This window comes from Cervus elaphus, chromosome 2 (assembly GCF_910594005.1).
Source record: "Cervus elaphus chromosome 2, mCerEla1.1, whole genome shotgun sequence".
In the NCBI taxonomy this organism is placed as follows: domain Eukaryota; kingdom Metazoa; phylum Chordata; class Mammalia; order Artiodactyla; family Cervidae; genus Cervus; species Cervus elaphus.
In genome coordinates this window covers 6600964-6627754 of record NC_057816.1, presented here as the reverse complement: position 1 = coordinate 6627754, position 26791 = coordinate 6600964, and the positions used below count along the sequence as shown (strand labels likewise).

General features: G+C 60.5%; 3 protein-coding genes and 1 long non-coding RNA gene across 10 annotated transcripts; 3 read left to right on the top strand and 1 right to left on the bottom strand.

The window, feature by feature from the left end:
• The first annotated feature begins 1956 nt into the window (after positions 1 to 1956).
• On the top strand, positions 1957 to 11826 carry KLC2 (kinesin light chain 2). Of its 7 annotated transcripts, none has more exons than XM_043926327.1 (16): positions 1957 to 2049; positions 2936 to 3174; positions 5665 to 5895; positions 6054 to 6123; positions 6778 to 7000; positions 7636 to 7723; positions 7822 to 7923; positions 8014 to 8187; positions 8290 to 8389; positions 9024 to 9073; positions 9177 to 9244; positions 9692 to 9800; positions 9904 to 10062; positions 10139 to 10263; positions 10481 to 10538; positions 10856 to 11826. In XM_043926327.1, exons 2-16 carry the CDS (start codon positions 2947 to 2949, stop codon positions 10937 to 10939), a joined length of 1869 nt encoding a protein of 622 aa, XP_043782262.1. In that variant the 5' UTR covers positions 1957 to 2049; positions 2936 to 2946; the 3' UTR covers positions 10940 to 11826. The 7 variants fall into 7 exon arrangements, with proteins under 7 accessions (XP_043782262.1, XP_043782233.1, XP_043782226.1 ...); XM_043926298.1 differs by having other exon boundaries at positions 9886 to 10062; positions 10481 to 10544; XM_043926291.1 differs by lacking the exon at positions 1957 to 2049 and adding an exon at positions 2076 to 2209 and having other exon boundaries at positions 9886 to 10062; positions 10481 to 10544.
• Positions 3334 to 11548, bottom strand: LOC122709192. Its single transcript, XR_006345435.1, has 6 exons — positions 11413 to 11548; positions 10602 to 10677; positions 10027 to 10192; positions 5641 to 7068; positions 5085 to 5244; positions 3334 to 3699 (listed from the first exon to the last, which is right to left on the bottom strand). It is a non-coding gene; the product is annotated as an uncharacterized LOC122709192 (long non-coding RNA).
• Positions 11827 to 12531: 705 nt separating the features above from the next.
• On the top strand, positions 12532 to 19880 carry RAB1B (RAB1B, member RAS oncogene family). The gene is made up of 6 exons (XM_043926336.1): positions 12532 to 12667; positions 14435 to 14507; positions 14798 to 14893; positions 15004 to 15099; positions 18202 to 18333; positions 18434 to 19880. The coding sequence occupies exons 1-6, from the start codon at positions 12654 to 12656 to the stop codon at positions 18626 to 18628; spliced, it is 606 nt and encodes a 201-aa protein (XP_043782271.1). The 5' UTR covers positions 12532 to 12653; the 3' UTR covers positions 18629 to 19880.
• Positions 19881 to 20837: 957 nt separating this feature from the next.
• CNIH2 (cornichon family AMPA receptor auxiliary protein 2) lies at positions 20838 to 26728 on the top strand. The gene is made up of 6 exons (XM_043926277.1): positions 20838 to 20971; positions 24763 to 24831; positions 25268 to 25315; positions 25551 to 25663; positions 25764 to 25907; positions 26092 to 26728. Exons 1-6 carry the CDS (start codon positions 20891 to 20893, stop codon positions 26117 to 26119), a joined length of 483 nt encoding a protein of 160 aa, XP_043782212.1. The 5' UTR covers positions 20838 to 20890; the 3' UTR covers positions 26120 to 26728.
• The last annotated feature ends 63 nt before the right edge of the window (positions 26729 to 26791 follow it).

The following is a 26791-nucleotide window of genomic DNA, read 5'->3' as shown; positions in this document are numbered from 1 at the left end:
CGGCTAAAGACCCTGAATGCAAAAGACGCCAACCTGCAGGGCCCTGGAGGAAAACTGACACTGTGAAACTGACGAGGATAAACACAAACTCTGCACTGAGGCAAACCAGCAATCAACGGACACAAGAAACTGGTAACAGCAGGTGCTCCTGGGGAGGGGACCTGCATGACTTGAGGTGGTAGTCACTGAGAGAGAGCCACATTTCACTGCATTTGCACCTGCATTTTGAATGTTGCATCATCTGAATGTATTGATTCCCTTTAAAAATCACTGGGGGAAAAAAAATCACTCGCTGAAGCGCAGGATGGGGGAGAAGAACCTGACTGGCTAGAACCAGGGTTCGTGCAATCTAGGGCTTTAGTTGACAAGCTCACCCTGAGCAGACACGGTCCGGTGGCTGTCGAAGTCAGGCTGACTTTCAGCTTCACGGTGGACAGGTGGTGTTCTCCTTGGGAGGTGACTGGCCCTCTGCTCTCTGCACAACTCCCTCCCGGTCTGGATCCCTGAGCCCTGGACTGAGCCCCATATTCTGAGCAGTGTCTGGATGGACTTGCTAAGCCACACCCAGAAAAAGAGAAATCAGGAGGAGGAGAGGGGGAGGAGTGGGTGAAGGGTCCTGGATTGTCTGGCCAGGCACGGGAATACTGGGTGGGGCACCATCACTCTACCATCTTTTTGGCAAAAGGGAGCAGCCATCCTTCCTTTGGACAGAGTTTCAGTTTGGGGTGGGCAGCACTGTGGGCAGATACTTTAGGGGGCTGTCGAAGGAAAACCTTGCTGACCTTAGAGCTCACTGCAGGCTGTACTGAACTTCCTGCCACAGAACATACTTGAGCTGGGGGGGTGTCAGAACATCTCTGTCAGAGATGATGCTCACAGGGTTCATCCACCAGGACACTGAACTTGGTGGAGTCTGAGCGTGCCCCACACAAGACGAACACCCCAGATCCCTGGGTACCAGTGCCAGGCCTTGCTGGGCAGGTACTGTCTCTCAGAGAGGTCTCTTCTAGGGATGTTGACCTAAAAGCAGTGGAGGTAAGGCCAGGGTGGCCGGCAGCCCAGGGCTGCGGAGTGCCAGACCCAAACCTGGGCCAACAGGTGCACCCTTCTCAAAAAACCAACATTCACTGAGTGTTGCCATGTGGTGGCCAGGAGTTCCTCTGGGAATGAACAAGACATGCAGATCTTGGCCTGATGGGTGCATGAGATGTGCTGGAGGGCTGCTCTGCATAAGGGTGCGGGGAATCAGGGAAGGGCTCTCTGAGATGACGTCTCACCTGAGCCCTGAATGACATCACCTTGTCCTGACCGTCCAGCCCACAGCATTCGTGGTGGTGTTCACCCACAGGGTCAAGAGTGTTTCTGCCGATGCCTGGCTGCCCCTTGTCACCTTTTTCTCTTTCACGGCCAGAAGCCTCTGTTCCTTCCTCCCAAGAAGCCGCCCTAAGATGCCGGGAACTACCTCATGGGACCAGGACAGCTCCAAAGGAACTGGGTGGGGCATAACCACCGATGAGAGACAAATGAGTGTAGGGTTATTATCTGTGACACTGGGATAATAGCAGTGCCCGCTTTATTCCGTCTTTGTAAGCGTTAAATGCACTTAAGGCATCCAAGCACGCGGCACGTAGTAAGAGCTCAGAAAGTGGCACTTCGCCTCATTCAATGCCAATAAATGTCAAATGTCCCGACCTGGACTCTGAGGAGGCCGGGCCTTCTCCCTGGGCCTCAGTTTCTCCCGCCGTCCTCTCTGGCCGCAGAATAAGGTAAGTTCAGGTACACATCCTCGCCAGCCAGTCCACACTCCCGCGGCCTCGGGGTGGGTTACAGCGAAGGACTCCGAGGCCGCAGGAGCTTGGGAGGCGGCGGCGGCGGCGGCGAACCCACTTGCCGGGCTAGCCCACGCCCCACGCCTCGGTGACCACGCCCCATCGCTGACGGCCACGCCCCGGGCCCCTCCCCCTGGCCTGGAGTGGGCCCCGCAGGCGTGCTCCTTTAAGGCAGCCTGACGGCCGAAAGGAGTGTTTCGCCCCCTCCGACGCCGCCAAGGTACCGGCTTCACCTTTAAGGCTGCGCAGGGAGTGCTGGGAAGGCCGGCGGGATGGAGGCGGCGGGACCCGCTCACGGCTGCTGGTCCGGGTGAAGCGGCACCGGAGCCGGAGCCGGAGCCGGAGCCGGAGCGGGAGGCGGGCCCGAGCGGGAGACTGAGGTCCGCGCGGGCCGATCGGGCTGGGGGAAGGGAGCTTGGTGTCGGCCTTAGGGGAGGGGTCGTCTAGGGCGCGGCTCATGAGAGGAGGACCAGGCCCGCCCGCGGGGAGGGGGCGCGGTCCTGGATGACGGGGGTCGGGAGCTTTCAGAGAAGGGGTCCGCAGGATGTCATGCTGGCCTACGGGGAGGGGTCGTCGTGGGCGAGGCCTGGGGGGGGGAGGGGGCGAGGAACCCCGCGATCTCAGCTCCTTAGCGGGAGCGTCTCCCCAGGGTCGGCCTGCCAGGAGGAGGGCTCTGTGACTCGGCCTGCCTGTTGGGGAGGGGGCGCTGCCCGAGGAAGCTGGGACCGGATCTCTCAGAGGGGCTGGTGTCTCCGCACGGGAGTGAACCCCTCTCGATCCCAGTAGGATCGTCCTCTGGCGCCTCCTGTTCTAAGGGAGCCTCCGGGGAAGCCCCGAGGCCGGGTTGCCTAAGCCGGCCTTGAGCGGGTGGTCTGGGCCGAATCCGGGTCCAGCCTCGGGTCGCACCGCATTGCGTCTCCCGGGCCGAGACGAGCAGAGCGCGCCCCCTGTAGGCCGAGCGCGAGCACGGTACGGGCTGCTCCCTGGGGGACCGGGCACCCGGGGGATCCAGGCGTCCGGGGGCGCTTAGGTGTTTACCTAATCCGGGGCGGACAGCGGCGTGGCCCCAGGCCCGGCACCCTCTGCCCGCCTTCTCGCCTTCACAGGAGGCACGGCCATGGCCACGATGGTGCTTCCTCGGGAGGAGAAGCTGAGCCAGGATGAGATCGTGCTGGGCACCAAGGCCGTCATCCAAGGGCTAGAGACCCTGCGCGGGGAGCATCGTGCCCTTCTCGCTCCCCTGGTCGCTCATGAAGCTAGTGAGGCCGAGCCAGGCTCACAGGAGCGCTGTGTCCTCCTGCGCCGTTCCCTGGAGGCCATCGAGCTGGGGCTGGGGGAGGCCCAGGTAGCTGGTCCGGAGTGCTGAGGAGGGAGGTCATGGGAGGGACGGAGCCTTCCAGAGAAATCCTGGCAGTGTAGTAACAGAATCAGCATGGAAGGAAGAACCTGTGCCTTGGAGCCTTATGGTAGGATCCGGTAGATATCTGTTGAAGAAATGGATGGGTTTTGAAGACCCTAGCTGGACCTAGGCCCAGGAAGGCTGATCGTCTGACTTCTCTGCTACCTAGCAGAGACTGCATGGCCTAGGGAAACAAAAAGGAAGTCCTTAAGGACCCCTCCCCTCATTTATTCTTTTATTCATTTGTTAACAGGTAAGTTATCAAGTGCCTACTGAGCGCCAGGAAATGTGTTAGGTGTCAGGGATACAGGTCCAAGACAGACAAGATCCCTGCCAGGTCTAGTAGGAGAAGAGTCAGAAATACATATATTTATTTAACGTTACAGTGAGTTCTCAAAAAAAAACTTATGGCAGGAGGTCTTATCTATTGGTCAAGCCACACTTCTGAAGGAATGACATTTAAATCAAGACCTGAGTGACAACAAAAAAGGAGGAGAGTGAGAGGTTGTGTGTGCAAAGGTCCTGTGGTAGAAAAGATCTCGTTGTGGTGGGAGAACTAAGAGAAGACCTGTCTGACTGGAGCTTCATGAGGAAAGAGAGAGGGGCAGAAAAGGTCTATGGAGAAGGCAGGGGCCTTATTAGTCTGGGTTTTATTCTTAGGAAGTCAGGAAGCCTTTGGAGGGTTTAAGCAGTCACAGGACACAGTCTGGCTTAGGCTTTAAAAACTCTCTCTGGCTGAGGTGTGGAGAATGAATGAGGATGGGTCAGGGTAAGAGGTAGCAGGTGTTAGGAAGCCACTACTGGAATTCAAATGAGAAATGGCGACTTGGAGTAAAGGGGTGGCCATGAAGGTAGTAAGAAGGGGGTGAGTTCTAGACGTTCTGGAGGTAGGTCCAGCAGGGCCTGGGGATGGACTAAAGGAGAGGGAGAAGGTCAACTCCCAAGTTTGTAGTTTGAGCAAATTAAGAGGAAAAGGGGGACTTCCCTGGTGGTCCAATGGTTAAGACTCTGCACTCCCAGTGCAAGAGGCATGGGTTCAATCTCTGGTCGGGGAACTAAGATTCCCACATGCTGTGCACAGCAGCCAAGAGATAAAAAATATAAAAATAAATAAGTTTAAAAAAAAAAAAAGAAGAAGAGAATGTGAATGGATCAGGAGTTCTGTTTGGGCCCTCTTAAGGAGCCGGGGCTGCCAGAATGACATGCAGATGGAGATGTCCAGGAGGCACTGGGGTCCCCAAGGAGTTAGACTCTCGGGAAAAGAGTCTTGGCCCACTCAGATCTTGGCTGAGACACTGCCTGGCTCCGTGAGTCCTAGGCAGGTGGTATCATCTTGGTTTCCTTGTTTTTAAAAGAAGGATCACACCATCTGCTGTGTATACTTCCAGGCTGTTTAGGGAATTTTTTTAAACAGCTAGCGGTTGTGAAAACACCTGCCACTTGGGTGTTTGCTCGTCAACTAGAAAGCACATGGCCCTAGGCTGCCCAGCCCTCTGGAAGGGCAGTGTGTTGGTCATTCACTCCTTGGCCAGTTGACTGCCAGGTACAGAGATGAACATACCGAGGCACCCTCCCAGGGCAGGTACAGGTGGAGGACAGGATGGCGTGGGGGGTGGGTGAGGTACTCTGCTTTCCTGGGGCTGAGAGCATAAGAGGGAAGAGGCTTCACTGCAGAAATGACCCTGACCATGAAGGATGGAGAAACGGTAGCGCCTAGTAAGGCCTCAAGGCAGGAAGAGCCTGGAAGCTCAGGAAAGGAGTCAGGGAGTTGGGGGAGAAGGATGGGAGCTGAGGCCCCTGGATCCCCTTCCCTGCCCCTCTGGTTCCCCAGAAAACCAGGGGTTTAAGACACATACTCCTTCCCTCCCTGGGAGCTGCAGGTGGCCTCTGGGCAGAAGTCAGGATAGGGTCTCTTGGTATCCTTTCAGCCATCTCTCAGGAATCTTTGGAAAAGTGCTAGCCCCGGGCCAGGGGCAGTGATGTAGTGGCTCTGGCTACAGGGCTTGAATACAACTCCTAGGAGAGACAGGAAGAGAGCGGCCAGCTTGCAGAATGGGCAGCACCCCAGTGAGCACTCTTCGTGGTCAGAACGACCCAGCAAGGAGCTGGACATCGATGCAGAGGGCTAGCTGGAGGCCCCAGGAAAGGGGATGATGGGTTCTTTCAGAGTCTAGCAAAGCCAACCTGGGAGCCCAGGGGTCCCTACTGCTAAAGGAAGGAGCTGGGGATCCCCAAACCTCCTGGGTTCAGGTCTCAGGCTGTGTGTGGTCTGTTTGAGGCCCTGGAGCAAAACTCCCTCAATGAGAGAACTTGGGACCCTCAGGCTGGCAGCTTCTCCAAGCCTGGCTCTTCTCTGGGCCCTAGGAGGCCCAGGCTGGGCTGGGCGTGGGGGCGGGTGGACAGGGCTCTGACCTCCATCCCGGCTGGCTGCCACAGGTGATCTTGGCGCTCTCGAGCCACTTGGGGGCTGTGGAGTCGGAGAAGCAGAAGCTGCGGGCCCAGGTGCGGCGCTTGGTGCAGGAGAACCAGTGGCTGCGTGAGGAGCTGGCGGGGACGCAGCAGAAGCTGCAGCGCAGCGAGCAGGCCGTGGCCCAGCTCGAGGAGGAGAAGCAGCACTTGCTGTTCATGAGCCAGATCCGCAAGTTGGACGAGGACACCTCCCCCCACGTGAGCCCTGGCGTGGCCACTGCAAGGCCACTGTAGGGTGTGGGGGGCGGTGAGGGGGGCTGGAAGCAGGGGAGGTGGCAGGGAGCAGGTGCGGTTCCCACCTAGCCCGCTGACCCCTGGGCTGCCCACCTTCCCTGACACCCTGTCTCCCTCCCCAGGAGGACAAAGGGGATGTCCCCAAAGACTCTCTGGATGACCTGTTCCCCAGTGAGGAGGAGCAGAACCCAGGTTCTGGAGGGGCGGCTGGCTCTGGGGGTGGGGAAGGAAGGCTGGGTGAACCGGTCCCTAGGGCCCAGAGGTCACAGGAAACAAGGTCTGAGTGACCACCAGGTTCTTCCCTGCCTCATTTCTGATCATAACATCCCAGCATGAGAGTTTAAAAGGCCAGCTTTACCTGTTGCTTCTCTCATCACTTCAAGTTCCGTGAGAAGCAGGCATCACAATTCAGAGCCCTGGAGCCGCCCGGCCTGGGTGTGATCCCTGACTTGCACTCTTTGCTCTGTGACCGCTGGTAGAGTTTCTTTTCTTCTCCGAGCCTCCCCCGAGGGTTAAAGGAGGACGGATGCACAGTGCGGAGCCCCAGGCCAGTGCTGGCCTTGTTCATCATGTCATGTGCCAATCAGAGCCTCCCTTCTGCAGATGAGGAGGCGGATGCTCCACTAGGGGGTTAGGCGGCTTGCTCTGGGCCACATAGCTTGAATTACTGGAGCTGGGACTCCACCCTCTCTTTCTATGGAGTGACTAGACCCACTCTATAGAAGGGGAAACTGACAGAGGGTTACAGTTAGTGATTTGCCCAGGGCCACGCCTGAGATCAGTCAAAGCTATCCCCCAGCTCGGGGGACAGTTGGTGCATCTGACCTCCTCCCCTTGGCTTCGCAGCCCCTAGCCCTGGAGGAGGCGATGTGGCCGCCCAGCACGGGGGCTATGAGATCCCGGCGCGGCTGCGCACGCTGCACAACCTGGTGATCCAGTATGCCTCGCAGGGCCGCTACGAGGTGGCCGTGCCCCTCTGCAAGCAGGCCCTGGAGGACCTGGAGAAGACCTCGGGCCACGACCACCCGGACGTGGCCACCATGCTGAACATCCTGGCGCTGGTCTACCGGTGAGGCCCCTCCCTGACTGCAGTCATCTGCCGGAGCGCTCTTCCTGGGGATGACAAAGCCCCAGTGCCTGCAATGGGCCAGGACTCGGGTTCTACCAGGCAGCAGGGTGACAGAGACAGAGGATCTTGTCCCCAGAGAGGGCTGAGCCCACAGGGGGCCTGAGTTACACCCGTGAACATGCCTCAGTCTAGTGCGGGAAACAGGCTTGGACGTAACTGGGGAGGGGGCAACACACAAGCACGCCGGGGGCTCGGCTTCTCCAGCACCGGAGGCTTGAGGAGGGTCTCTGGTGAAAGGTGAGTTTGACCAAAGTCGTAAGAGGGCTGGAGAAGGTTTTGTTGGCAGAAAGGGCAGCAGGAGCAGAGGCCGTGGGGAACAGACCACACAGGACACTGGGCACGGGCAGTGAGGGCGGGACACGGGGGAGTCCGCTCATACCCAGCACCGCATGTGCTTCCTGCGCAGAGCCCCCCAGGCCGGAGGGCAGGGGCTGACCATGCTTCCCAACGCCTGGGTCATACCCCTATCGTGCTCACTCATCAGAGCAGGCAGAATGAGTGACCCCAGGGATCTGGGACCGCTAGGAGGGCCTTGGGCTGGAGGACACCGTTCATCAGCTCCCACCTGCCCCCAGGGACCAGAACAAGTACAAGGAGGCCGCCCACCTGCTCAATGATGCCCTGGCCATCCGCGAGAAGACCCTGGGCAAGGACCACCCAGCTGTGAGTGAGGCTTCCTCCCCCCCCGCCCGTCTGCACTTCCAGGTCCCAGAGACCAGCCGGGCCCAGGGTCATGGAGCCTCCGTTCTCCCCCACTCTAGGTGGCTGCGACACTGAACAACCTGGCGGTCCTGTATGGCAAGCGGGGCAAGTACAAGGAGGCTGAGCCTCTGTGCAAGCGGGCCCTGGAGATCCGGGAGAAGGTGGGGGCAGGCAGGGCAGGGCCGGCCAGCGGGGCTGGGGGGGCCCTCAGCCGGCCCGACCCTGGCCACTGGCTCCTGCTCTGGCCCCAGGTCCTGGGCAAGTTTCATCCAGACGTGGCCAAGCAGCTGAGCAACCTGGCCCTGCTGTGCCAGAACCAGGGCAAAGCCGAGGAGGTGGAATACTACTACCGGCGGGCGCTGGAGATCTACGCCACACGCCTGGGTCCTGATGACCCCAATGTGGCCAAGACCAAGAACAACCTGGTGTCCGGGGCCGGAGGGGCCTGGGGGAGGGGGCGGAGGGGCGGGAGGAGGGGAAGACTCAGCTCCTTCCCTCCTGCTCACCTCTCGGCCCTGCCCCTCCAGGCCTCCTGCTACCTGAAGCAGGGCAAATACCAGGACGCGGAGGCCCTGTACAAGGAGATCCTCACCCGCGCTCACGAGAGGGAGTTCGGCTCCGTCAGCGGTGAGCAGGGCTGCCCAGGGGCTCGTCCGGGGCGGGCCGGCTCAGCCACCAGCACCCACGGCGGACACCTCGGCCAGGCAGGCCTCGCACCGGGGGTCTGGCTGGTCTGCGGTCACGTGTGTGCACACGTGGGCACACACACCCGACTCGCACGGCCTCCAGGGGGGCTGGATCCGTGCGATGCCCTCCGTGTGCCCTCAGCTTTGAGCCTCTCCCCCTTGCTCTACTGGGCAACACATGCTTACCGGGAGGGCCCGGCCCAAATGTCTCCCCGTCTGGGAAGCCACCGTCCTGGCCCCTGAAGGTCAATCACTTCCTGCTCTCGGACCCCTCAGCCTGGCCCATTGCTCGGGCTGAGCACCATCTCAGACCAGGGTCCTGGGGTCTGCAAGCGTCTGCTTACCGAGACCCCCAGGCATAAGTTCCTCAAGCACAGGCCTGGGCCAGACTCCTCTACTCCAGGAGAGGGTCAGTCATGTTTGGGGTCTGTTTCTTGTCCATTCATTCATCCAACGAAGGCTAACCCTGGTCCTTCTCAAGTGCCCCTGATCCCCCACCCAAACCCCAGTCCTGTGTCCAGCCCACCCAGGAGGGGCCTACATGAGAGGCTGTGACAGCCCCTCTCCCCCCGCAGGGGACAACAAGCCCATCTGGATGCACGCAGAGGAGCGGGAGGAGAGCAAGGTAGCCCCTTGGGGCAGGGCCGGGGCGGGTACCCGTGGAGAGAGGGCGAGGCGGGCGGTGTGCAGGGGGGCCCTCTGCCAACTCCCGCGTATGTCTCCCCCAGGATAAGCGCCGGGACAGCACCCCCTACGGGGAATATGGCAGCTGGTACAAGGCCTGTAAAGTAGACAGGTGAGGAGCGCAGAGAGGCGGGAGGGGGGCGGCATCGTGGGTGGGCACCGAGGCCAGGCTGGCAATGCTCATTCCACTTAGGCCTGATTCAGAACCCCGATTTAAACTGCTCAGCCTCGGAACACGCGCTTCTCTGTCAGCTCGTCTTTCGAGGCCCAGGTCACAGGCCACCTGTCCCAGAAAGGCTCTATCCTCCCGGGAAAACCTGATCTCACTCCCGGGGTTCCCAGCTTTCAGTCCTGGGAGGCGACATCCCACTTAGGGCCCTGAGGGGATCTCCTAAGATAGAAGTGAACCCAGGCGGACCTTGACCAGGGCCCGGCCTGCCGGAGGGGCTCCATTTTGGTTGGCTGGAGGCTCTTCAGTGGCAGCAGGGGGCTGGGTGTCAGGGTGGGCCCTGATTCCCGGGTGCACGGAGTCAGAGACCGCCCTGCTCCCTGTCCGCAGCCCGACGGTCAACACCACCCTGCGCAGTTTGGGGGCCCTGTACCGGCGCCAGGGCAAGCTGGAAGCCGCGCACACACTGGAGGACTGTGCCAGCCGCAGCCGCAAGCAGGTAGGGTGACAGGCACGAGGGGTGTGGGCAGGGGCCTGCATGGCCTGATGTGTGATCCGATCGGAGCCCCTTGCTCGCCTGATACGCCCTGCCCCCACTTCAGGGCCTGGACCCCGCGAGCCAGACCAAGGTGGTGGAGCTCCTGAAGGATGGCGGCAGCGGGCGTGGAGACCGCCGTGGCAGCCGAGACGTGCCCGGGGCTGCGGGGGCTAGGTCTGAGACTGACCTGGAGGAGGCAGGGCCTGCAGCCGAGTGGAGCGGGGTGAGTCCAGGGGCTGGCTGGCCCAGGGGGCTGTGTAGCTGGTGAGGCAGAGACAAACCTGTCGGCCTCCCTGCAGGACGGCAGCGGCTCCTTGCGGCGCAGCGGCTCCTTCGGGAAGCTCCGGGATGCCCTGAGGCGCAGCAGTGAGATGCTGGTGAAGAAGCTGCAGGGGGGTGGTCCCCAGGAGCCCCCAAACCCCAGGTGAGCCCCCCATCCCGGTGAGTCTCTCAAGAACCCACCCAACAACCTACCAACCCCAGCTGAACTCCCGACCCAGGGTGAACTCTGTCTCGCTGAAGCCCCATCCCCCACCCCATCTGCCTCCCTTCCACAAGCCTACCTCCCCAGCCCTAACCTGGCCCTTCCCCATCCTCCCTGAGTTCCACCGTGGGCAAATCCTGACTGCCCTTTCCTTCAGGATGAAGCGGGCCAGTTCCCTCAACTTCCTCAACAAGAGCGTGGAAGAGCCAGTCCAGGTACGGGTAGGTAGTGGTCAGCACCCAGCAGCTGAGGCCCCAGCCTCGGGCCTGCGTGAGTACCTGCCAAGCTGCTCAAGCCTGCCTGTTCATCTGGCAACACTTCCGGTCCTGTCTTCATCCCAGGCCTGGCTGGACCCTGGGAAGACGTGAGGGAAAGCTGGGTGCTGCCTATGAGCGGCCAGCAGCAAACACAGTGACTGTGGAGGTGGGTGGGAGTGTCAGGGCACCAGGGGCTCTAGCTGGCAGGCCCCTTCCGGCCAGGGAAGCAGACTGGCGGCAGCACACGGCTGAGCCACCTGCCCCTCTGCCCACAGCCTGGAGGCACAGGCCTCTCTGACAGCCGCACCCTCAGCTCCAGCTCCATGGACCTCTCCCGACGAAACTCCCTCGTGGGCTAATCCTGAAGGGGCAGCCGTTCGCCAGAGCCTCCACCGGCACTGTCCCCACCCCTGCCCTGCGCATGGGCCTGCTGCTTGCCCTCCCGTCTCTTCCAAGGACCCCTATCTTTTCTGTTCAATCTCAGGGTAACCTTCTCCCTTTATCATCTTAGCCTGAGCCCTGGAGGCTGGGCCCTCCCGCTCCAGCCCTCCCCTTATTTATTCCTTACAGCAGGGCCCCTCTTCCCTAGGTTCAGGGCCAGCAGAGGGGTTGGGCAGGGTCTCCAAGGCAGAGAGACTCAGTGGCCCGCTCTCCGCAGACCCGCGATCCAAGAACACTAAGCACCTGCGGCCCCTTCAGCACCCAGCCCTCCCCCGGCCGTTGCTTCTGTATATAGAGAAATAAGTTATTGGCCGCACCCCTCCCCTCCGTCCTTGGTACTATCCAGCCTCACCCCACCCTTCTCTAGTGGTACCGCCCAGGCCTTAATCACCCCCATTCCGCGCGGTGGTATCTCCCTGGCTCCACATCTCAGGGGCGGCGCCTCCCCAAAGGGTTCCCTGGGCCTTCTCGCGTTCCTCCCGGCCTCTTAGGGGTGGGCACGGACCCGCCATCGCCCCGTGTCCCAGGACGGAAAGCCCGCCCCATACCGGTCCTCTCCCCGCCGGGCCCTGCGCTGCAGCCGGGTCTTATGCACTGCCCCGCCCGCCCCGCCCAGGCTCGGCCTGACCTCGCCCCGGGCACCGCCCACAAGAGCCATCCTGCCACGCCTCCTCCCGCGTCTGCAGCTTCTTGCGAGGGGCAGTGATGGCCCCCCGTGGCAGGAGGGGCAGCCCCAGTTGGGAAGTGAGGCGGTCGCTCTCTATTTTCAAATGTTGCTGTAGAAATAAAGACGGTTTGACTCTGAGCCGGGCTTGTTTTGGGGCGGAGGCCGAGAGCTCCTAATGTCTCGACGTCTCTAGGTTGGGAGTGGGGTCGGGAGAGGCTGCGAGTATGAGTGTGTGTGTGTGTGTGTGTGTGTGTGTGTGTGTGTGTGGTTCACATCTGGTTCCGCGCAGCTGGAGCCCAGTAGGCTTCTCCTATCCCGGAACTGTTTGGGGGCCCCACAGACTCAGGAGTTTTTTCTAACAACCTTCATCTCTGAGATTCTATAGATCATAGATTTTGATTGAGCTTTGTCCCTGACCAAGCTATTTGACCTTGGGCGAGTTACTGAGATTCGATTTTTTCACCTATAAAATGTGGGTGACACCTTCCTGGGGTTGTGGCTGGGAGTTAGGAGCGCCAGCACACCAAAAACCCTTGATAAATGAACTTTTACTAATATTCCCGGAAGCGGGGAGTGTAAGGATGAATGCCTCTGTCAGACGTGAAACGCCAATCCGAGCACTACATTAAGCATCCCAACGCCCGGACGCGGTGAGGCTGCCGAGCGCCGTCCTTAAGCCCAGGTGCGTCTAGGGAGCGAACTACAAGGTCCAGAAGGCAATGCGCGGCGATGAGGGTGCGTGGGCTAAGAGATTCGGGCTCTTCGGTCTACGCCTGCGCGGCGGGACTGAGTGGGACAACGTATGGGGACTACAAGTTCCGAGAAGCAATGCGGCGAGGCCCCAGTCGGGAACGTTTGCGCCTGCGCGTCGCGGGCGGGGCCTCTGGGGCGGAGCGGCCACCATCTTGGAACGGGAGGCGGAGCAGAGCCGACTGGGAGCGACCGAGCGGGCCGCCGCCGCCGCCATGAACCCCGAATAGTGAGTGCGCCCCGCCCGCGCCGTGCGGCGCAGCCTCGATCCCGAGTACGGGACTGTACGCTTACCGGGGTTGTCCGGCCCGGGTCAGGGCTGCGCGGCGCCCCCACATCCGGGTCCCCTCTTCCGCTGACCTGCCCCCCCTCACATCCGGGTTCTGCCCCTCCCCCGGGGGCCCCAGGACCCTGACTCGACACCCCGAGTTCTCGCACTTGGGCCTGGAGACTGCGACCCCAAAGGGCACCACTTGGAGCCCGAGGCACCGGCACTACCAGGCCTTGTCGGTCAGGTGACCTTGCAGCCCCGCTCTTTCCAGGCCTCAGTTTCCCCACCTGCTGCCTTAGAGTGGCGATCGGGGAGCTGACGACAGTCCTGATAGTGGAGCCCGTCACCAGCGTTTCTGGTCTCGGTCCAGACTCGGGCCGTTTAGGTCGGGCGGTACTTTCTGCTCTCCCGTCCTCCCGGAATCCGGTTCCTGGAGGCTGGCCCTCCGGTAACTCGCAAGCAGCCTCTCCCATCCGGGCTGCTGGATCAAAGTGTCTGGTCGCCCCCGGCGGCCGGTCCCCTCCCGCGCTCCCCTCACCTTTGCGCAAGCCCCGGCGCCACTGTCACACCCCTTCCTTTCGCCGTCACCCTGCGGATGAAGTTTACACGAATGTGGCATTTGCTTCCACCCTTTCAGTGGGATTCTTTTTGTTCCTCAAACTCTCCTCACTTCTTGGTCACTCCCCCTACGGGTAGGTGGCCCGTTTCTGCCCCGACTTCTCACTGACAGCTTTCCCCAAGTGTCAGTTATCTTCTTCCTTTTCTGCTACTTCCTTTTTGTTCTCCAGATCCAGACTTCACATTTCCTTGGGGAAGGGTGAAGCTCTGAGCTGGATCATAAGGGGAAACAGAGAAGGGTACCAACAGGCTTTCAACGAGACTTTGGAGTCTGAACCTGGTTTCCAGTATTAAAGTTAACAGCTGTGTCAGTTAGGGCAAGTTGCTTCCGTTCTGTGGCGTGTGGTTTCCTCATTAGTTGGAAATAAAAGCACTCACTTCAGTGGACTATTGTAAGGTGTAAATGAGATGATGAATTTGAAGTACTTAGCACAGGGCCAGGCACCAGTGTAAACTTGATACATTTTGTTGTTGTTCAGTTACTGAGCCGTGTCCAATTCCTTGTGACCCCATGGACTGCAGCACACCAGGCTTCCCTGTCCTTAATTGTCTCCAGGAGTTTGCTCAGATTCATGTCCACTGAGTCAGTGATGCTATCTAAGCATCATTGCCAGTTGTTGACCCTCTCTTCTTAGAGGCTTCATACCAGGCTCTTTACATAGAAATTCAATTCATAAGTTCTAGGCTGGGCCCTGGCTTCCACTTCTGGGGCCTCTCTTGCCCAGTCAGGTACAGGCAGTGCAGTAGGGTTTCCCTGCTGGACTCGAAACCATGGAGTCTATCAGGAACCAGGCTGGGATACCCAACTCTGTCACCTGACTGGTTGTGATCCTTGGCAAGTCACGTTCCTTTCTGTGCTTCTGTTTTCTTCTCTGCAAAGTGGAAATTCAGATGGCTTCCCTTTGGGCCAGCTGTGTGTGCCCCACAGCTGGGTGTGGTGTGGCCAGCCCTCCCCAGCCCGGGACTTGCAGGAGGGTCTTCTGAGTGCCTCACTACCCTAATCTGAGGCACACCTCGAGGTGTGGGAGAATGCTGTAGTTGTGACTTCAGGGTGATGGCAGGCAGGCTCCCTGCCTTCCTTCACATCTTCCCATCCTTTCTCTCCAGTGACTACCTGTTTAAGCTGCTTTTGATTGGTGATTCGGGCGTGGGCAAGTCATGCCTGCTCCTACGGTTTGCTGTGAGTAAGAAGCTTCCCATACCATCCATCTAGGGTCCCGGCTGGTGGCCTGAGGGAGGTGGGGCGACACAGAGAACAGTGGTTGCGAGACCCGGGAGACCAGGGGTGAAGGGGCAGGATCTGCCGGCAGCATATCTGGCTGAGCACGGGCACAGGGCTGGCAGGCTGGGCTGTGAGAACTGGGGCTCAGCAGTGAGGCACTCAGGTGGGGCAGGGAACCAGAGGGAGGTTTTTCAGATGGGCCTCAGACCTGTCTGCTCAGGCCATCTCCCTGACCCCCGGTCTTCCAGGACGACACATACACAGAGAGCTACATCAGCACCATCGGGGTGGACTTCAAGATCCGAACCATTGAGCTGGACGGCAAAACCATCAAGCTTCAGATCGTGAGTGTGGCTGCTCCCAGACCCCGGTGCAGAGGCTTCTGCCTTCGGAGGGGAGGGGCTCTGGGCACGGAGCCCCGGGCTGACCTGCCCCCTCTCCGACTGCCTTGTAGTGGGACACAGCTGGTCAGGAACGGTTCCGGACCATCACTTCCAGCTACTACCGGGGGGCTCACGGCATCATCGTGGTATACGACGTCACAGACCAGGTAGTCCTGGGCTCACCGTCCCCCCTTTGCCTCCTCAGCTCTGGGTCTTTGGCCTTTGCTTCTTTTTACTGTTCCCTTCCTCTCTTCCTCATGCTGCCCGGAAAGGAGACTGTTCCTGGACTTATGTCACAAGGAGGCAAATAACTGCAGAAATGGATCCTCCCCAGGCAGGCCCTGCTGCAGGGCCTTGGCAGAACCAGGCCTCACCTCCCTGTCAAACCTTATTCAGGCCTTCCACGCACCTCTGTTTCATGGATTAGTCAGCTGATTGGTTGCTGTGCTGGGCTAATGGCCTCCTGGGCAAAGACCCTGTGGAGAAGCAGTGGGAGGGGCTTACACAAGGAAGTAAAGGAGCTGTGCACTCTGGGCCCCGTGTGAGCAGAGTGCTGGGAGCCCTGAGTCTGCTGTGGCAACTTTAGTCACACGTCAGTGGCAGCAGTGGTGATGTTAACAGCGAGAAACAGTCCTGCCATGCCTTACAGTTCACAGATTCTGTCACAGCCCTTTGATGCTCATATCATTCCAAAGAGGTCTGTATCATATTCCCGTTTCACAGATGAAGAATTGGGTCGGGGTGGTAAGACTCTTATTCCCTGAAGCTGCTCAAGTGGCAGAGTCTGAAAGCCCAGGCCTACTGATTCTACCAGCTTTGTTGTTTTTAAACTTTGTTGCTTAACGGGGGTCAGGCCCTGGGGATATGGGGACGCTTACATCAACCCCAGGCCAGGAGGAGTCCCTGCTCCAAGGGGCAGCTGGACTCCGGCTCGCCAGGGACGCGTGCTGCCTCCTGGACAACAAGCTGTGGGTGAACTCTGCTCCACTCAGGCGGAGGTCACGATGGACCTCTAACTGCCAAATCCTGTGACCTCATTTCAGTTTTTGCCATGATTGACCTCTCATGGCTTTTAACTGTGTTCTCTTCCCTCTCCTTGAAAAAGTGAGTGTCTCCAGCTCTCCCACCTCTTGCCGCCCTAGATTCTCTTTTCAGTGACTTTACTGATCCGTCCGGTGCTGTCCCCCACACCGCAGATTTTATGCTTCCTGACGGCCCCCAGCCTCCTGACTCCCCCTGCACGATGCTGACCACCTTGTGGTTTGGCTTTTGTTTTGTGTTTTCTGCACCTCAGCAGCCGTCACCGTGGACCTCCTCTGTGCCCTGCCTTGTGCTGGCACTGTGTCTGTGTTAGTTCTCAGCTTCACAGTCTTACCCAGTGAACTAAATGGTGGGGGCCCTGTTTTCCAGATGAGGAAATAGGCTTGGAGCTATGTTGAGTTACTTGCCCGTGGTTTCATAGCCAGGAAAGGCAAAGCCAGTGTTTATGAACCCAGGGTTCTTTGCTTACCAGCGCATCCTTTCATGCCCCTAAACTGCCTCTAGGCCACCCACAGAGCTGTAGACGGTTTGCAAAACCTAGTGTGTCCTCTGCTGGTCTCACTCTGTCTTCCTGAACCGGCTCCTGCGTCCTCATCTTTATAACAGCGTCCCTGTTGGCCTGACCGGAAAACTCTTCCCTCCCCCATCCCAGCAGTCTCCGGGCCCCTCTGTTCTCCCCCATCGTCTCTCTCAAATCTGTCCCCTCATAATAATAGCAGTGATGAGGATAATAGCAGCTCTTGCTAATTAAGCACTTGTTATGAGACAGGCCTGCATTCATTATCTCATGCTCACAACAGCCCCACCGGGAGGTACTGTTTTATTGAGGTGAGGAAACAGGTTCAGAGAGGTCAGGTGACACATCTAGGGTCATACAGTAAATGGCAGAAGTGGGGCTAAGCCCACAATCGGCTCACTACATCCTGTGCTCTCGCCTGCCTCATTCCCTGGCTCAGGGCACATCTGCTCTTCCCTGGATCATTCCAACCACCTCCCAGTTGGTCTCCATCTTCTTGCCGGTCTGATCTGGCCTCTGCACTCCTAGGACTGTCTTCCCAGAACACAGGTGTGCTCCTGGTTGTCCAAGATTTAGCCAGGCTAGGCCCCTTCCCACTCGGGCCTGCCGCCTCTTCCTCTGCTTCCCTGCCCAGGGCCTGAGTCCCAGCAGTTTTCAGCTTTCCCCTCCTCCCAAAGACGCCATACCCTTCCCACCCCATCCCGCCCCGTGACCCTGTGTGTTGTCTCCACCACCCCCCCGCACCTTCCCTGTCCCCCCACCAGCACCCATACGGGGGTAGTTCACCCCTGCAGGCGCAGGTCAGCTGTAACCTCCCCGAGCTGAGATGGTCCTGGAGTTCCACCAGCTCCTGCCTTCTCTCCCTGCAGTGCTGGTCACCCTGTGTTGCCCTTGCGTGTGTCCTAGTCTGGTCCCCCACTGTCCTGTGAGTGCTTAGGGCTGGGCCCAGGCATGGTTCCGTTATTTGAACCCAGTGCCCAGCCCAGGGCCCAGCCTGGGACGTGGCAGGAGGTATACGTCTGAACCCAGTGTGGAATCGTCAGACCTCTGGCTCCTAAGAAGGGAAAGCGGCTCTAGCTCAAGCCTGTTCCTAAAAGTTCTGTGCTTTGTCGGCGTGCCAGGAGTAGGGGGTGGGGCATGGCAGGCTGCCGGGAGAGCCGGGCTGAGTGAGGAGGCTGTTGGTGCCAGAAGTAGGACGCACGTTAGGCCCCGCTCCCAGGATCCCTGTCTCCTTCTTAGGCCAGGGCCTCCTCTGAGAGGGTCCTCTACCTGCCGCTGGGCTCCCAGGTTTCCAACCTTAATGGGATTTTAAGGCCACCGTGTGAGTCTTGCTAAGTTACCCTTCGCTTCTGTCTTCCCTCTGGCCTGTCTCTCTTCTGATGCCATGTGCTCCCTATGTGTGGTTAGGCCTTTTCTGTGTCTCAGGGAGACACGAGCAGCTGCAGGAGGAGCTGGCTGGCCCTCGGCTTAAGCCATTTGGGTGTTGGGGCTGTTGGAAGAAGCTGGGCCATCCTGGCCGTGGCTTTTGGGGTCTCAGAGTTGGGCAGGCAGGAGAGCTAAGCCCCGTGGGGCTTCCTCTGGCTTCCTGAGCCCAGCGCGCCTGCCTCTCGGGAGCCCAGGACACCCACCTTCCCCTCAAGGCACTTGTTCTTCAGGCCTGGGGTAGGGGTAGCAGTTGGGAGCAAAATACCTTTTGATCTGGTCCCTCTAGGAATCCTACGCCAACGTGAAGCAGTGGCTCCAGGAGATTGACCGCTACGCCAGCGAGAATGTCAATAAGCTGCTGGTGGGCAACAAGAGTGACCTCACCACCAAGAAGGTGGTGGACAACACCACTGCCAAGGTGAGCGGGCCAGGCCAGGCCGCCGGGTGCACCACGGTGAGGGGACCAGGGCCTGCCGCCGCTCACCTCCTCTCCCTCCTCTCCTCTCCCCCCACGTCAGGAGTTTGCAGACTCTCTGGGCATCCCCTTCCTGGAGACGAGTGCCAAGAACGCTACCAACGTCGAGCAGGCATTCATGACCATGGCTGCTGAGATCAAAAAGCGGATGGGGCCTGGGGCAGCCTCGGGGGGTGAGCGGCCCAACCTCAAGATCGACAGCACCCCCGTGAAGCAGGCTGGTGGTGGCTGTTGCTAGGAGGGGCTCATGGGGTGGGACAGGAGGGGGCACCTTCTCCAGATGATGCCCCTGGAGGGGGCAGGAGGGGCCTCCCTCTCCGGGGCATTTGAATCTGTGGCTTTGGGAGTGTCCTGGGCTCCCCATCTCCCTCTGGCCCGTCTGCCTGCCGCCCTGAGCCCCGGGCCCTCCAGGGAGGACACCCAGGACCTGTGGCTGGGGTGGGGGTGCGGGCTTGCTCTGCTGCTGCCTCTAGGGGACTTTAAAAGATACCCCACCACACACCTTTGGGATGAGGGCTCCTCTGTCTGTCTGTCTCCCCGCCCCCCACGTATGCTGCAGTGGGTCTCTCTCCTGACTCTTCTTCCTTCTCCCCCGCACCCGCCCCGCTTCCCCAAGAGCTGAGGGCCTCCCTGGCCTCTACTGCCCCTGGCTGTAGTCAGCACCTGGGGCCAGGATGGGACCAGGGGATCCAAGGCCCTGGGATCCAGGGCCCTGGGCTGGACCTCAGGACGGGCGTGGGGCCACAGGGGCCCAGCCGCCGACTCTCCCCAGCCCCCCGCCCCTCCCACACTCGGAGCTCCAGCCGTCCAGCTGCGGTGGGGTGTGAGCACATCTAGGGCAGGTGGGCGGGCAGCTGCGCTGGGCTTCTGTCTTGAGCCCAGAGGGAGCCTGCTCCTGCCGCCCCCTGCCCTGCCAGAGCCAGGCCCATGTGCTGCCTGCCCACCGTGCCCCTTTGTCCCCAAGGCAGGCGGAGGCGGAAGGCCCACCGTGCCAGAGGCTGGGTACCAGCCTTAACCCTCTCTCTGCCAGCACCCCCTCCTTCCCCTGAGGCAGCACGTCCGGCTTATTCTCCCCCCGTCCGTCCCTTGGAGCCCGTGAGGGCAGATCCTCACCCCCTGTCGCTACTTCTCTGGGAATGTGGGTGCCACCCAGGGTTTGGGGGGGCCTCTCCACTTCTTCCCTCTCACCCAGGATCCTAGCCCTCCGCCCTCTGACACAGCTTCTTCCTGCAGAAAGACAAACCTTTGGTCTCTACCTGAGAAGCCATGTCCCTCGTGCTGTCTCTTGCCTGTCCCATGTGTGCCCTGCCCTCCAGCTTGTATTTAAGTCCCTGGGCTGCCCCTTGGGGTGCCCCCCCCCCCCACTTCCAGGTTCCCTTCTGGTGTCATGTCAGGCATTTTGCAAGGAAAAGCCACTTGGGGAAAGACTTAAAGGACAAAAAAATAAATTTCCATTGGCCCTCGGGTGAGCCGAGGGTTTTTGCAAGGAAGTTGTGGTCTGTGAGTGTGGTCTGTGGTGGGGGCCGCCCTGGGGCGGGGAGATGGAACTGGAGCCCTGGAGTTGGCGGACTTCACGGGGGGTCCTGGCTCGGGCTGTGTGTCCTAGGGTTGCTGTTGGAAGTCCTTGACCCAGTTCCTGGAGCTAGGAGAGCTGCCTGCTTGTGCTGCTGTGGTCTGTCCCTACGGGCCCAGCACGGTTCCGGCAGGGAGGGAGGCAGCGGCCATCAGTGAGCACCTGGTGAGCCGCCGCCGACACCCACACGGGCGGCCCGGGATGGGGAGTTGGGCCGCAGCTGGAGCAGGCGGCGGGCCTGCGGACTCGGCCCCGTTCCCGGCCTGCGTCCCCTAAAGCCGCCTGGCTCAGCCCGCTCTCCTGGCTTGTTCTGGGTTCAAGCCAGGTGCGTCTGCCCCCTCGCACGGACGGTGACAAGTGCTTTGCACTTCAGACCTCAGCGCAGCCTCCTGGCCGGCGTGTGAGAACAGTGTGTGTGCCCGTCTGAGCGGACCGAGTGTGGCTGCGGTGGGTTCGTTGTGTGGTTGGCGGGGAGAGGGGGCTATGCCGGGCATGTGCGTCCATGCTTACGTGTCCCTGAGGTTGGGGCGGGGGTGGCGCCCAGGCCCGGCTGGCGGAGGGGCTCACGGAGACCCGGCCCCGCCCGCCCGAGGCTGCTCGCACGGCGGCCCCGCCCCCGGCTCCGCCCCGCCGGCTTCGCGGGCTGGCGAGCGAGGGAGCCGCGGGCGAGGGATCGCAGGATGAGCGATCGGGGCCCGGGCAGCCGGCAGCGGACGCGCCCCCCGAGCCCACCGGCCCGAGCCCTGCGTGCTCCACGGCCCCGCGGCCCCAAATCCGGCCGCGCTGCCCGCGCCCCCCGAGCCCGCGCCCGAGCCCTGCGGGCCATGCCCGGCCGGCCCTAAGCGCGGGCCGGGGGGGGGGGGGGGGCGTCCCCTTGCGCCCGGGCCCGCGCTGGCGCCCCCCGGGCCGCCGCCCGGCGCGGGGGCCATGGCGTTCACCTTCGCTGCGTTCTGCTACATGCTCACCCTGGTGCTGTGCGCCTCCCTCATCTTCTTTGTCATCTGGCACGTAAGGCCGGGCTGGGGCTGGGGCTGGGGCTGGGGGCGGGGTGGGGGCAGGGGGTGCAAGGAATGGGAAGGGGACGGATGGATGGTCTCAGGGCCCGGAGAAACTTGGAGCCTTCTCTCCGCTATCGCCCATCAGTCGGCTGCTGTTCGCCCCATGAACACCCCCCATCATCAGCTTCCTTTCCGGGGGGGGCCCCCCTTTCTCCACCGCCCCCGCCTGTCTGTGGATGTCAGTGGGTCCCTGACCCCCCCTCCCCTGCCCCATGCAGCCTTGGGGTGTGAGGCGAAATTCTGGGATTCTTGCTACTTTGTCTCCTCCTGCTTCCCGCCCCCCCTCAACCATTTAGTCGCCCCCGTTGTCCATCGGGCAGTTTGTCTGTCTGCTCTCCCCACCCCCTTTGTGGGTTTTTCCAGCCGGAGTGATGGAGCTGGTTGCTATGACAACTGCATCTGTTTACAGGACCCACAGATCGCAGAGCCCATTAACCCTTTCCCGTTCCACCCCAAGCCCCCACCCCCACCCGGGACCCTGCATCGATTGGCTGTAAGCAGCCCCAGAGATCTAACCAGCTCACCTTGGGTTTCCCTGCCCCCTCCTGTCTGGGCTTCCCCCCACTAGGTTTTCTCCGCACTTCCAGCTTTCCTCCTCTTCCTGCCCCCACTTTCCCCTTTGTCTCCTGTCTCTCTGGGTCTGTCTCTCCCTCTGGCCTTGCCTCACACCTGGTTCTTCGAAATGTCTGTTTCTCATCCCTTATGCTGATTGTCTTTCCTGAGAGAGGGTCCCTCTCCCCCAACTCTCTGGGGCCTTCTCCTCCTCTGCCTGTCTCCCTTCCATCACTGCAGAACTGTCAGTCAGCCTCCAGTGTCTTTTTTGGGACCCCTGCCCCCCTCTTTACTGCCCTTTCTTCTCCTCTGTCCCCTGAGGTTTCGGCCACCACCCCATCCCCTTTGCACAGCCTGTGCATCTTGGCCCTGGCCCGCTTCGCTCCGCATCCCCTGCTTGTACGTCCAGTGCACACCTCCCTGGTCATCGCTTTGTCCCCTGCCAGCCTTCTCTCTAGTCCCTCTTCCGTCCTCTTCCTTCCCATTGCTTTACCAGCTTCTCCCTGGATCTCCCCACTTCATCACTCCCTTCTTTTCCTGGGACCTGCTGCCTGCCTGCTCCATGGTCATCCCTGGCTCTTGACCCGTCTCTCCCGCGTCCTCCCCTGCTGCCCCCCTGCTGCCTGTCTCTTTTACACCAGGATTCCATGGACTCTGACTGCGCCCCTCCTGTGTGAGGAGTGAGCACCCATAGGCACCTTCAGACACACACGCGCTCTGCCGCCCTCTCACCCCCCTGACTGTGCCTCTTGCTGTGGGCCTCTCAGTTGCATTTTCTCTCCTCTGCCCCTTCTCCGTTTCTTTCTCTTCCTGCATCTCCCCGGGTCCTTCTTGGTTGCCCTGAGCCTTCTGTCTCATGCCAGGGCCTTGGACTGTCCTGCGGGGTGACGGCTGGAGTCGTGAGGACGGGAATGAATTGAGAGTCACAAGCTGGGCACACAGAACTAACCAGCTCCTGGAAGAAAGGCTCCTGGAATTCAAGAAGCCCCTTTCTGGGCCTTTCCCCACCCAGAGGCCTCCCACAGCCTCTGAGGGGGTCCCTGTCCTCCGGGGGTCCTCAGAGCAGTCCTCCATTCAGCACACCTGTGTCCACGCTCCTGCGAACCAGGCTCTGGGATGCTTTGGGGAAGACTAAAATGAATAAGACTCAGGCTTTGGGGCTCCCAGGCTGGAAAAAAGGGCCCAGGCGTTCTCAAAAAATATTTATTGAGTACATACTACATGTCAGGCACTGTGTTCGCTCAGCTATTTAGCTGGGCAATCATAGCAAGTCTCTTGTCCTGGGTCCATTTCCTCATTGGTAAAGTGGGCTTTTTGTACACGAGGCTGCATGTATGTAAGTCCAGGGCAAGGCTTGCCAAGGGGTGTGCGGGTGGGGAGAGGAGGTGTGGTCCTCAATCCAAATTGGTAAGAACTAGAACCTTCCAGGGCAGGACCCCAGATCCCACCACAGACCCTGAACCCAGGCCCCACTGGTCGCTAGGCAACCCTGGTGGTGAGTGACGTGTGTCTGCTGTCAGCATGGGGGGTTGTTTGTTCCAGGGGGCTGAGTCAGCGCCAGGCAGGCTGGGGGGTGGGAGGCGAGACACCCGCCGCCTGCTGGTGGTGCCAGCTCTGGGGCAGACAGACGGCACCCTTCCGCTCCCTGCTGGACCCCATTGCTGTGCCTAACAGGCAGACGGATGCCCAGAGTTGGGGGGGAATTGGGGGAGCTGCTCCAGATGGCCCCAGCTCCCTCCAGGAAGCCCATGTTCTCTCGCTTTGAACCTTATGGGGTCTGGGATGCTTGGGGGGGTGGGCCTGCTGCCTCATCCTGGGGCTGGTGCTGAGGGGAGGGGACCCCAGAAGGCTCCTCTGCCAGCTATCCTCCCAGGCCAGCTCCCCTCAGGTCCATCTTGTCATCCTCTGAAGCACCTGCTCCGTGAAGAGTTCCTATCCCAATGAAGACAGTGCCCACCACCAGATGCTCCAACACCCAAAGTCGCCTTAGGCCTCTTTGCTTCTACTTCACTGCCATTCAAGCCCTCTGGAGTCTGGCTTCTACATAGCTCTGGAGCCCATCCACACCTCTGCATCCCCACTGCCCTCTCTTCACTCAGATCACCATGCCTTGCCTACCTGCCCCCAGCACCCAGCCTGCACCCCAAACATCCAAAGTCCCCTGACTGGTCTGGCTTGAGTGTAGTCACGTGTTTAAAATTTTAACTCTGGAATCCGAGTGGTTTAGAATCCTGGCTTGCCACTAACTAGCTACGTGGCCTTGGATAAGTCATTTAATGTATCTCAGTTTCCTCATCTGCAAAATGAAAGCGATAATACAGCTCCTACATCATCAGGCTGTTGCAAGCATTAAATGAGTTATTAAACATAAAGCCTGTTGGCATAAAGGAAGCATCGTGTATGTCTTGGCTGGGACTGTTAGCCAGTATGTACTTCCTGCTCGTTCAATCCTAGAACATCAACCTCACAGCCCCCGCTCTGCTGCTTTCTATCCCTCAATGGCTCCCTTGTACGTTCCTGTTCGAGTCCAAAGATCTTGTCCCGCCTTACAAGGCCCCCACATCTGGCATTGCTGACCCCTCCAGCCCATCGTTCACCATTCCCACTCGCCTTACACTTTCACTCTAGCCCCATAGGACCTACAGCTTCCTGAATGTTCCTTGTTCTTCCAAACCTCTGCCACTGTACCTCCTGTTCCGACCGCCCTTCCCCCCATTTGTGCACCAGGCAAACACCTGCTCCGAGTCCAGCCTGAACTCCCCATCCCCACCCCATGCTGGATCAGGCACCCACCCCAGGTTCTGTACTCCGCAGCCCTGATCACCCTGGGATGTAGTTCACAGTGGTCCTTCTAAGCCTGGGGTTCCTCCCAGACAGGGGCTGAGTCCCGGGTTTCTGGGGCCCAGCGCTCAGCACAGGGCCTGCAGACAAGACACTGTCTCTTGGGATGTTTTGCATGGAGGTGTAGTAGACATGTTCTGAAGTGGGCATCAGCACACTAGGATTCCATCCCAAACTGTTGTGTGACCTTGGGCCGGGCCCCATCCCTCTCTGGGCCTCAGTTTCTCTACCTTTGCGGCAAGCTTCATCTGGGTCGATCCCCATGTGTGAATCTCACACCAGAGAAGAATGGGTGGGAGGGCCATAAGCTGCTGCCCCAACCCTGACAGGCACACGCCCCTCCCCCAGATCATAGCCTTTGACGAGCTGCGGACTGACTTCAAGAACCCCATCGACCAGGGCAACCCAGCGCGGGCAGTAAGTGATACATGTGCTGTGCCGAGGTGTGTCCGTCCGTCTGTCTTTCCAAATGTCGCGGGTGGAGGGCGGCGGGGGGACGGGAAGACGGGGGTGTGTAGGGGGCGGTGGCGGTGGCCGTGCCCCTTCCTCTTGTCTGTCCCCGCCCCCAGCAAACACCTGGCGCGGGCTCAGGGCTCGGGTTCCTCCTGGAGGGGCAGCCGTTGCCGGGCTCTGGGCCGTTGCCGTGGAGACGCGGGTGAAGATCCCTCCATGGTGACGGTCGCTATGGGGACCGCGCGGCTGCTTCCCTGCCGCGCGGCCGAAAACGCCGCAGAACCTGCTCTGGCGCCCCCTTGTGGCCACGTGCAGGGAGTGGGGGGCGTGGGAGTGCGGCGGGGCGCATCCAGTGCCCGCTCCTTCACGTTCACCATTGCTGTCTTTTCCTCCCCTACAGCGCGAGCGTTTAAAAAATATCGAACGCATTTGCTGCCTCCTGAGGAAGGTCAGTGTCAGAGCTAGGGGCGGGAGGCTCCTAGCCCAGCGCAGCCCCACTGTGACCCAGAGCCGGGCCTTCCTCCTCTGCGGCCTGTTTGGTCTGATCTGCCACGTGGGAGGGAGTGGAAGGCTAGAAGCCCTTTTAATCCCAGAGGCCATGGTGGGTGGGCCCCTCCCAAGGGCCCTTAAAGCTTGGATCTGTCCTAGCGCCTGGCCGCTGACCTCTCACCCTCACTCCCCAGCTGGTGGTCCCAGAATACTCCATCCACGGCCTCTTCTGTCTGATGTTTCTGTGTGCAGCTGAGTGGGTGACCCTGGGCCTCAACATCCCCCTCCTCTTCTACCACCTTTGGAGGTGAGGGCAGCCGCAGCCTTTGGGAGGGTGAGATGGGGGAGCTGGCAGGATGTGGGTGGGAGCCTTGAGGGTGGGCACTCAGACCCCTTCCTTCCCCCAGGTACTTCCACCGCCCTGCAGATGGCTCTGAGGTCATGTATGACGCCGTCTCCATCATGAATGCTGACATCCTCAACTACTGCCAGAAGGAGTCCTGGTGCAAACTCGCCTTCTACCTGCTCTCCTTCTTCTATTACCTGTACAGGTGAGGCCCTGCCCGCTGCAGTCAGAAGTCAGGGAACGGATGTGCCAGGCACCATCCCTCCAATCCCAAGGATGGTTGGGCCCCAAGTTCCTGCCCTTTGCCCTTGATAACTGGGGTGCAACAGGGTGGGTGGCCGGTAGCCAGGCGCGCTTGTGACTTGGCTCACTGCCGTGTCTTCCCACAGTATGGTTTATACGTTGGTGAGTTTCTAAGGGGGAAGCCGGCCAGGGAGCGAGCCCAGAACGGACCGGACGCCTGTGCACCCCCAGCCCTGCCCCTGGGCCCCAGAGGCCTCAGCCCTGGGGAGGGAGGGGGCACTGGTGCCCCCAGCCTCCTCTCCACCCCCCAAACTGCTGCTGCGGGGACTTCCCGCCTTCAGAGCCCCCTCCCCTTGGACTAGGGCTGGGCAGAGCTCTCAACAGGGGCAGGAGCTCCTCTGCCAGCCTGTGGGCATGGCAGTCAGTCCTGGAAGGGGTGGGACCTCCGGCCTTGTCCGCTTCAGGGGGAATTTAGGCCCTGCCAAGGGGCAGGGCTTGACCCTGGAAGTTCTGGGCCGCCCCCTCCACCCCCCACCTTGAGGCTCCCCCTGCAGGTGGGGGGGTACCCACACCGGGAATGAGCAGGCTCAGCAGGGGGGCAGCCCCACCCCTAGTCTGCCCTCTCTCCTCCCCCAGGCTCTCTCCAGACCCCTTCCTGCCCCCACTTGCCCCAACCCCAGCCTACCCAGTCTCTTGGACCTATTTTCTATGTTGCCTGGAGGAGTACAGCACCCCCCTCCCCGGCCATTTGTGACAAAATATGAATAAACTACTGCAAACACATGGGCCCCAGTTCTGCTCCTAAAAGGCTTAAAGAAGAGATGGGGGAAAGAGGGGGAAGCACCC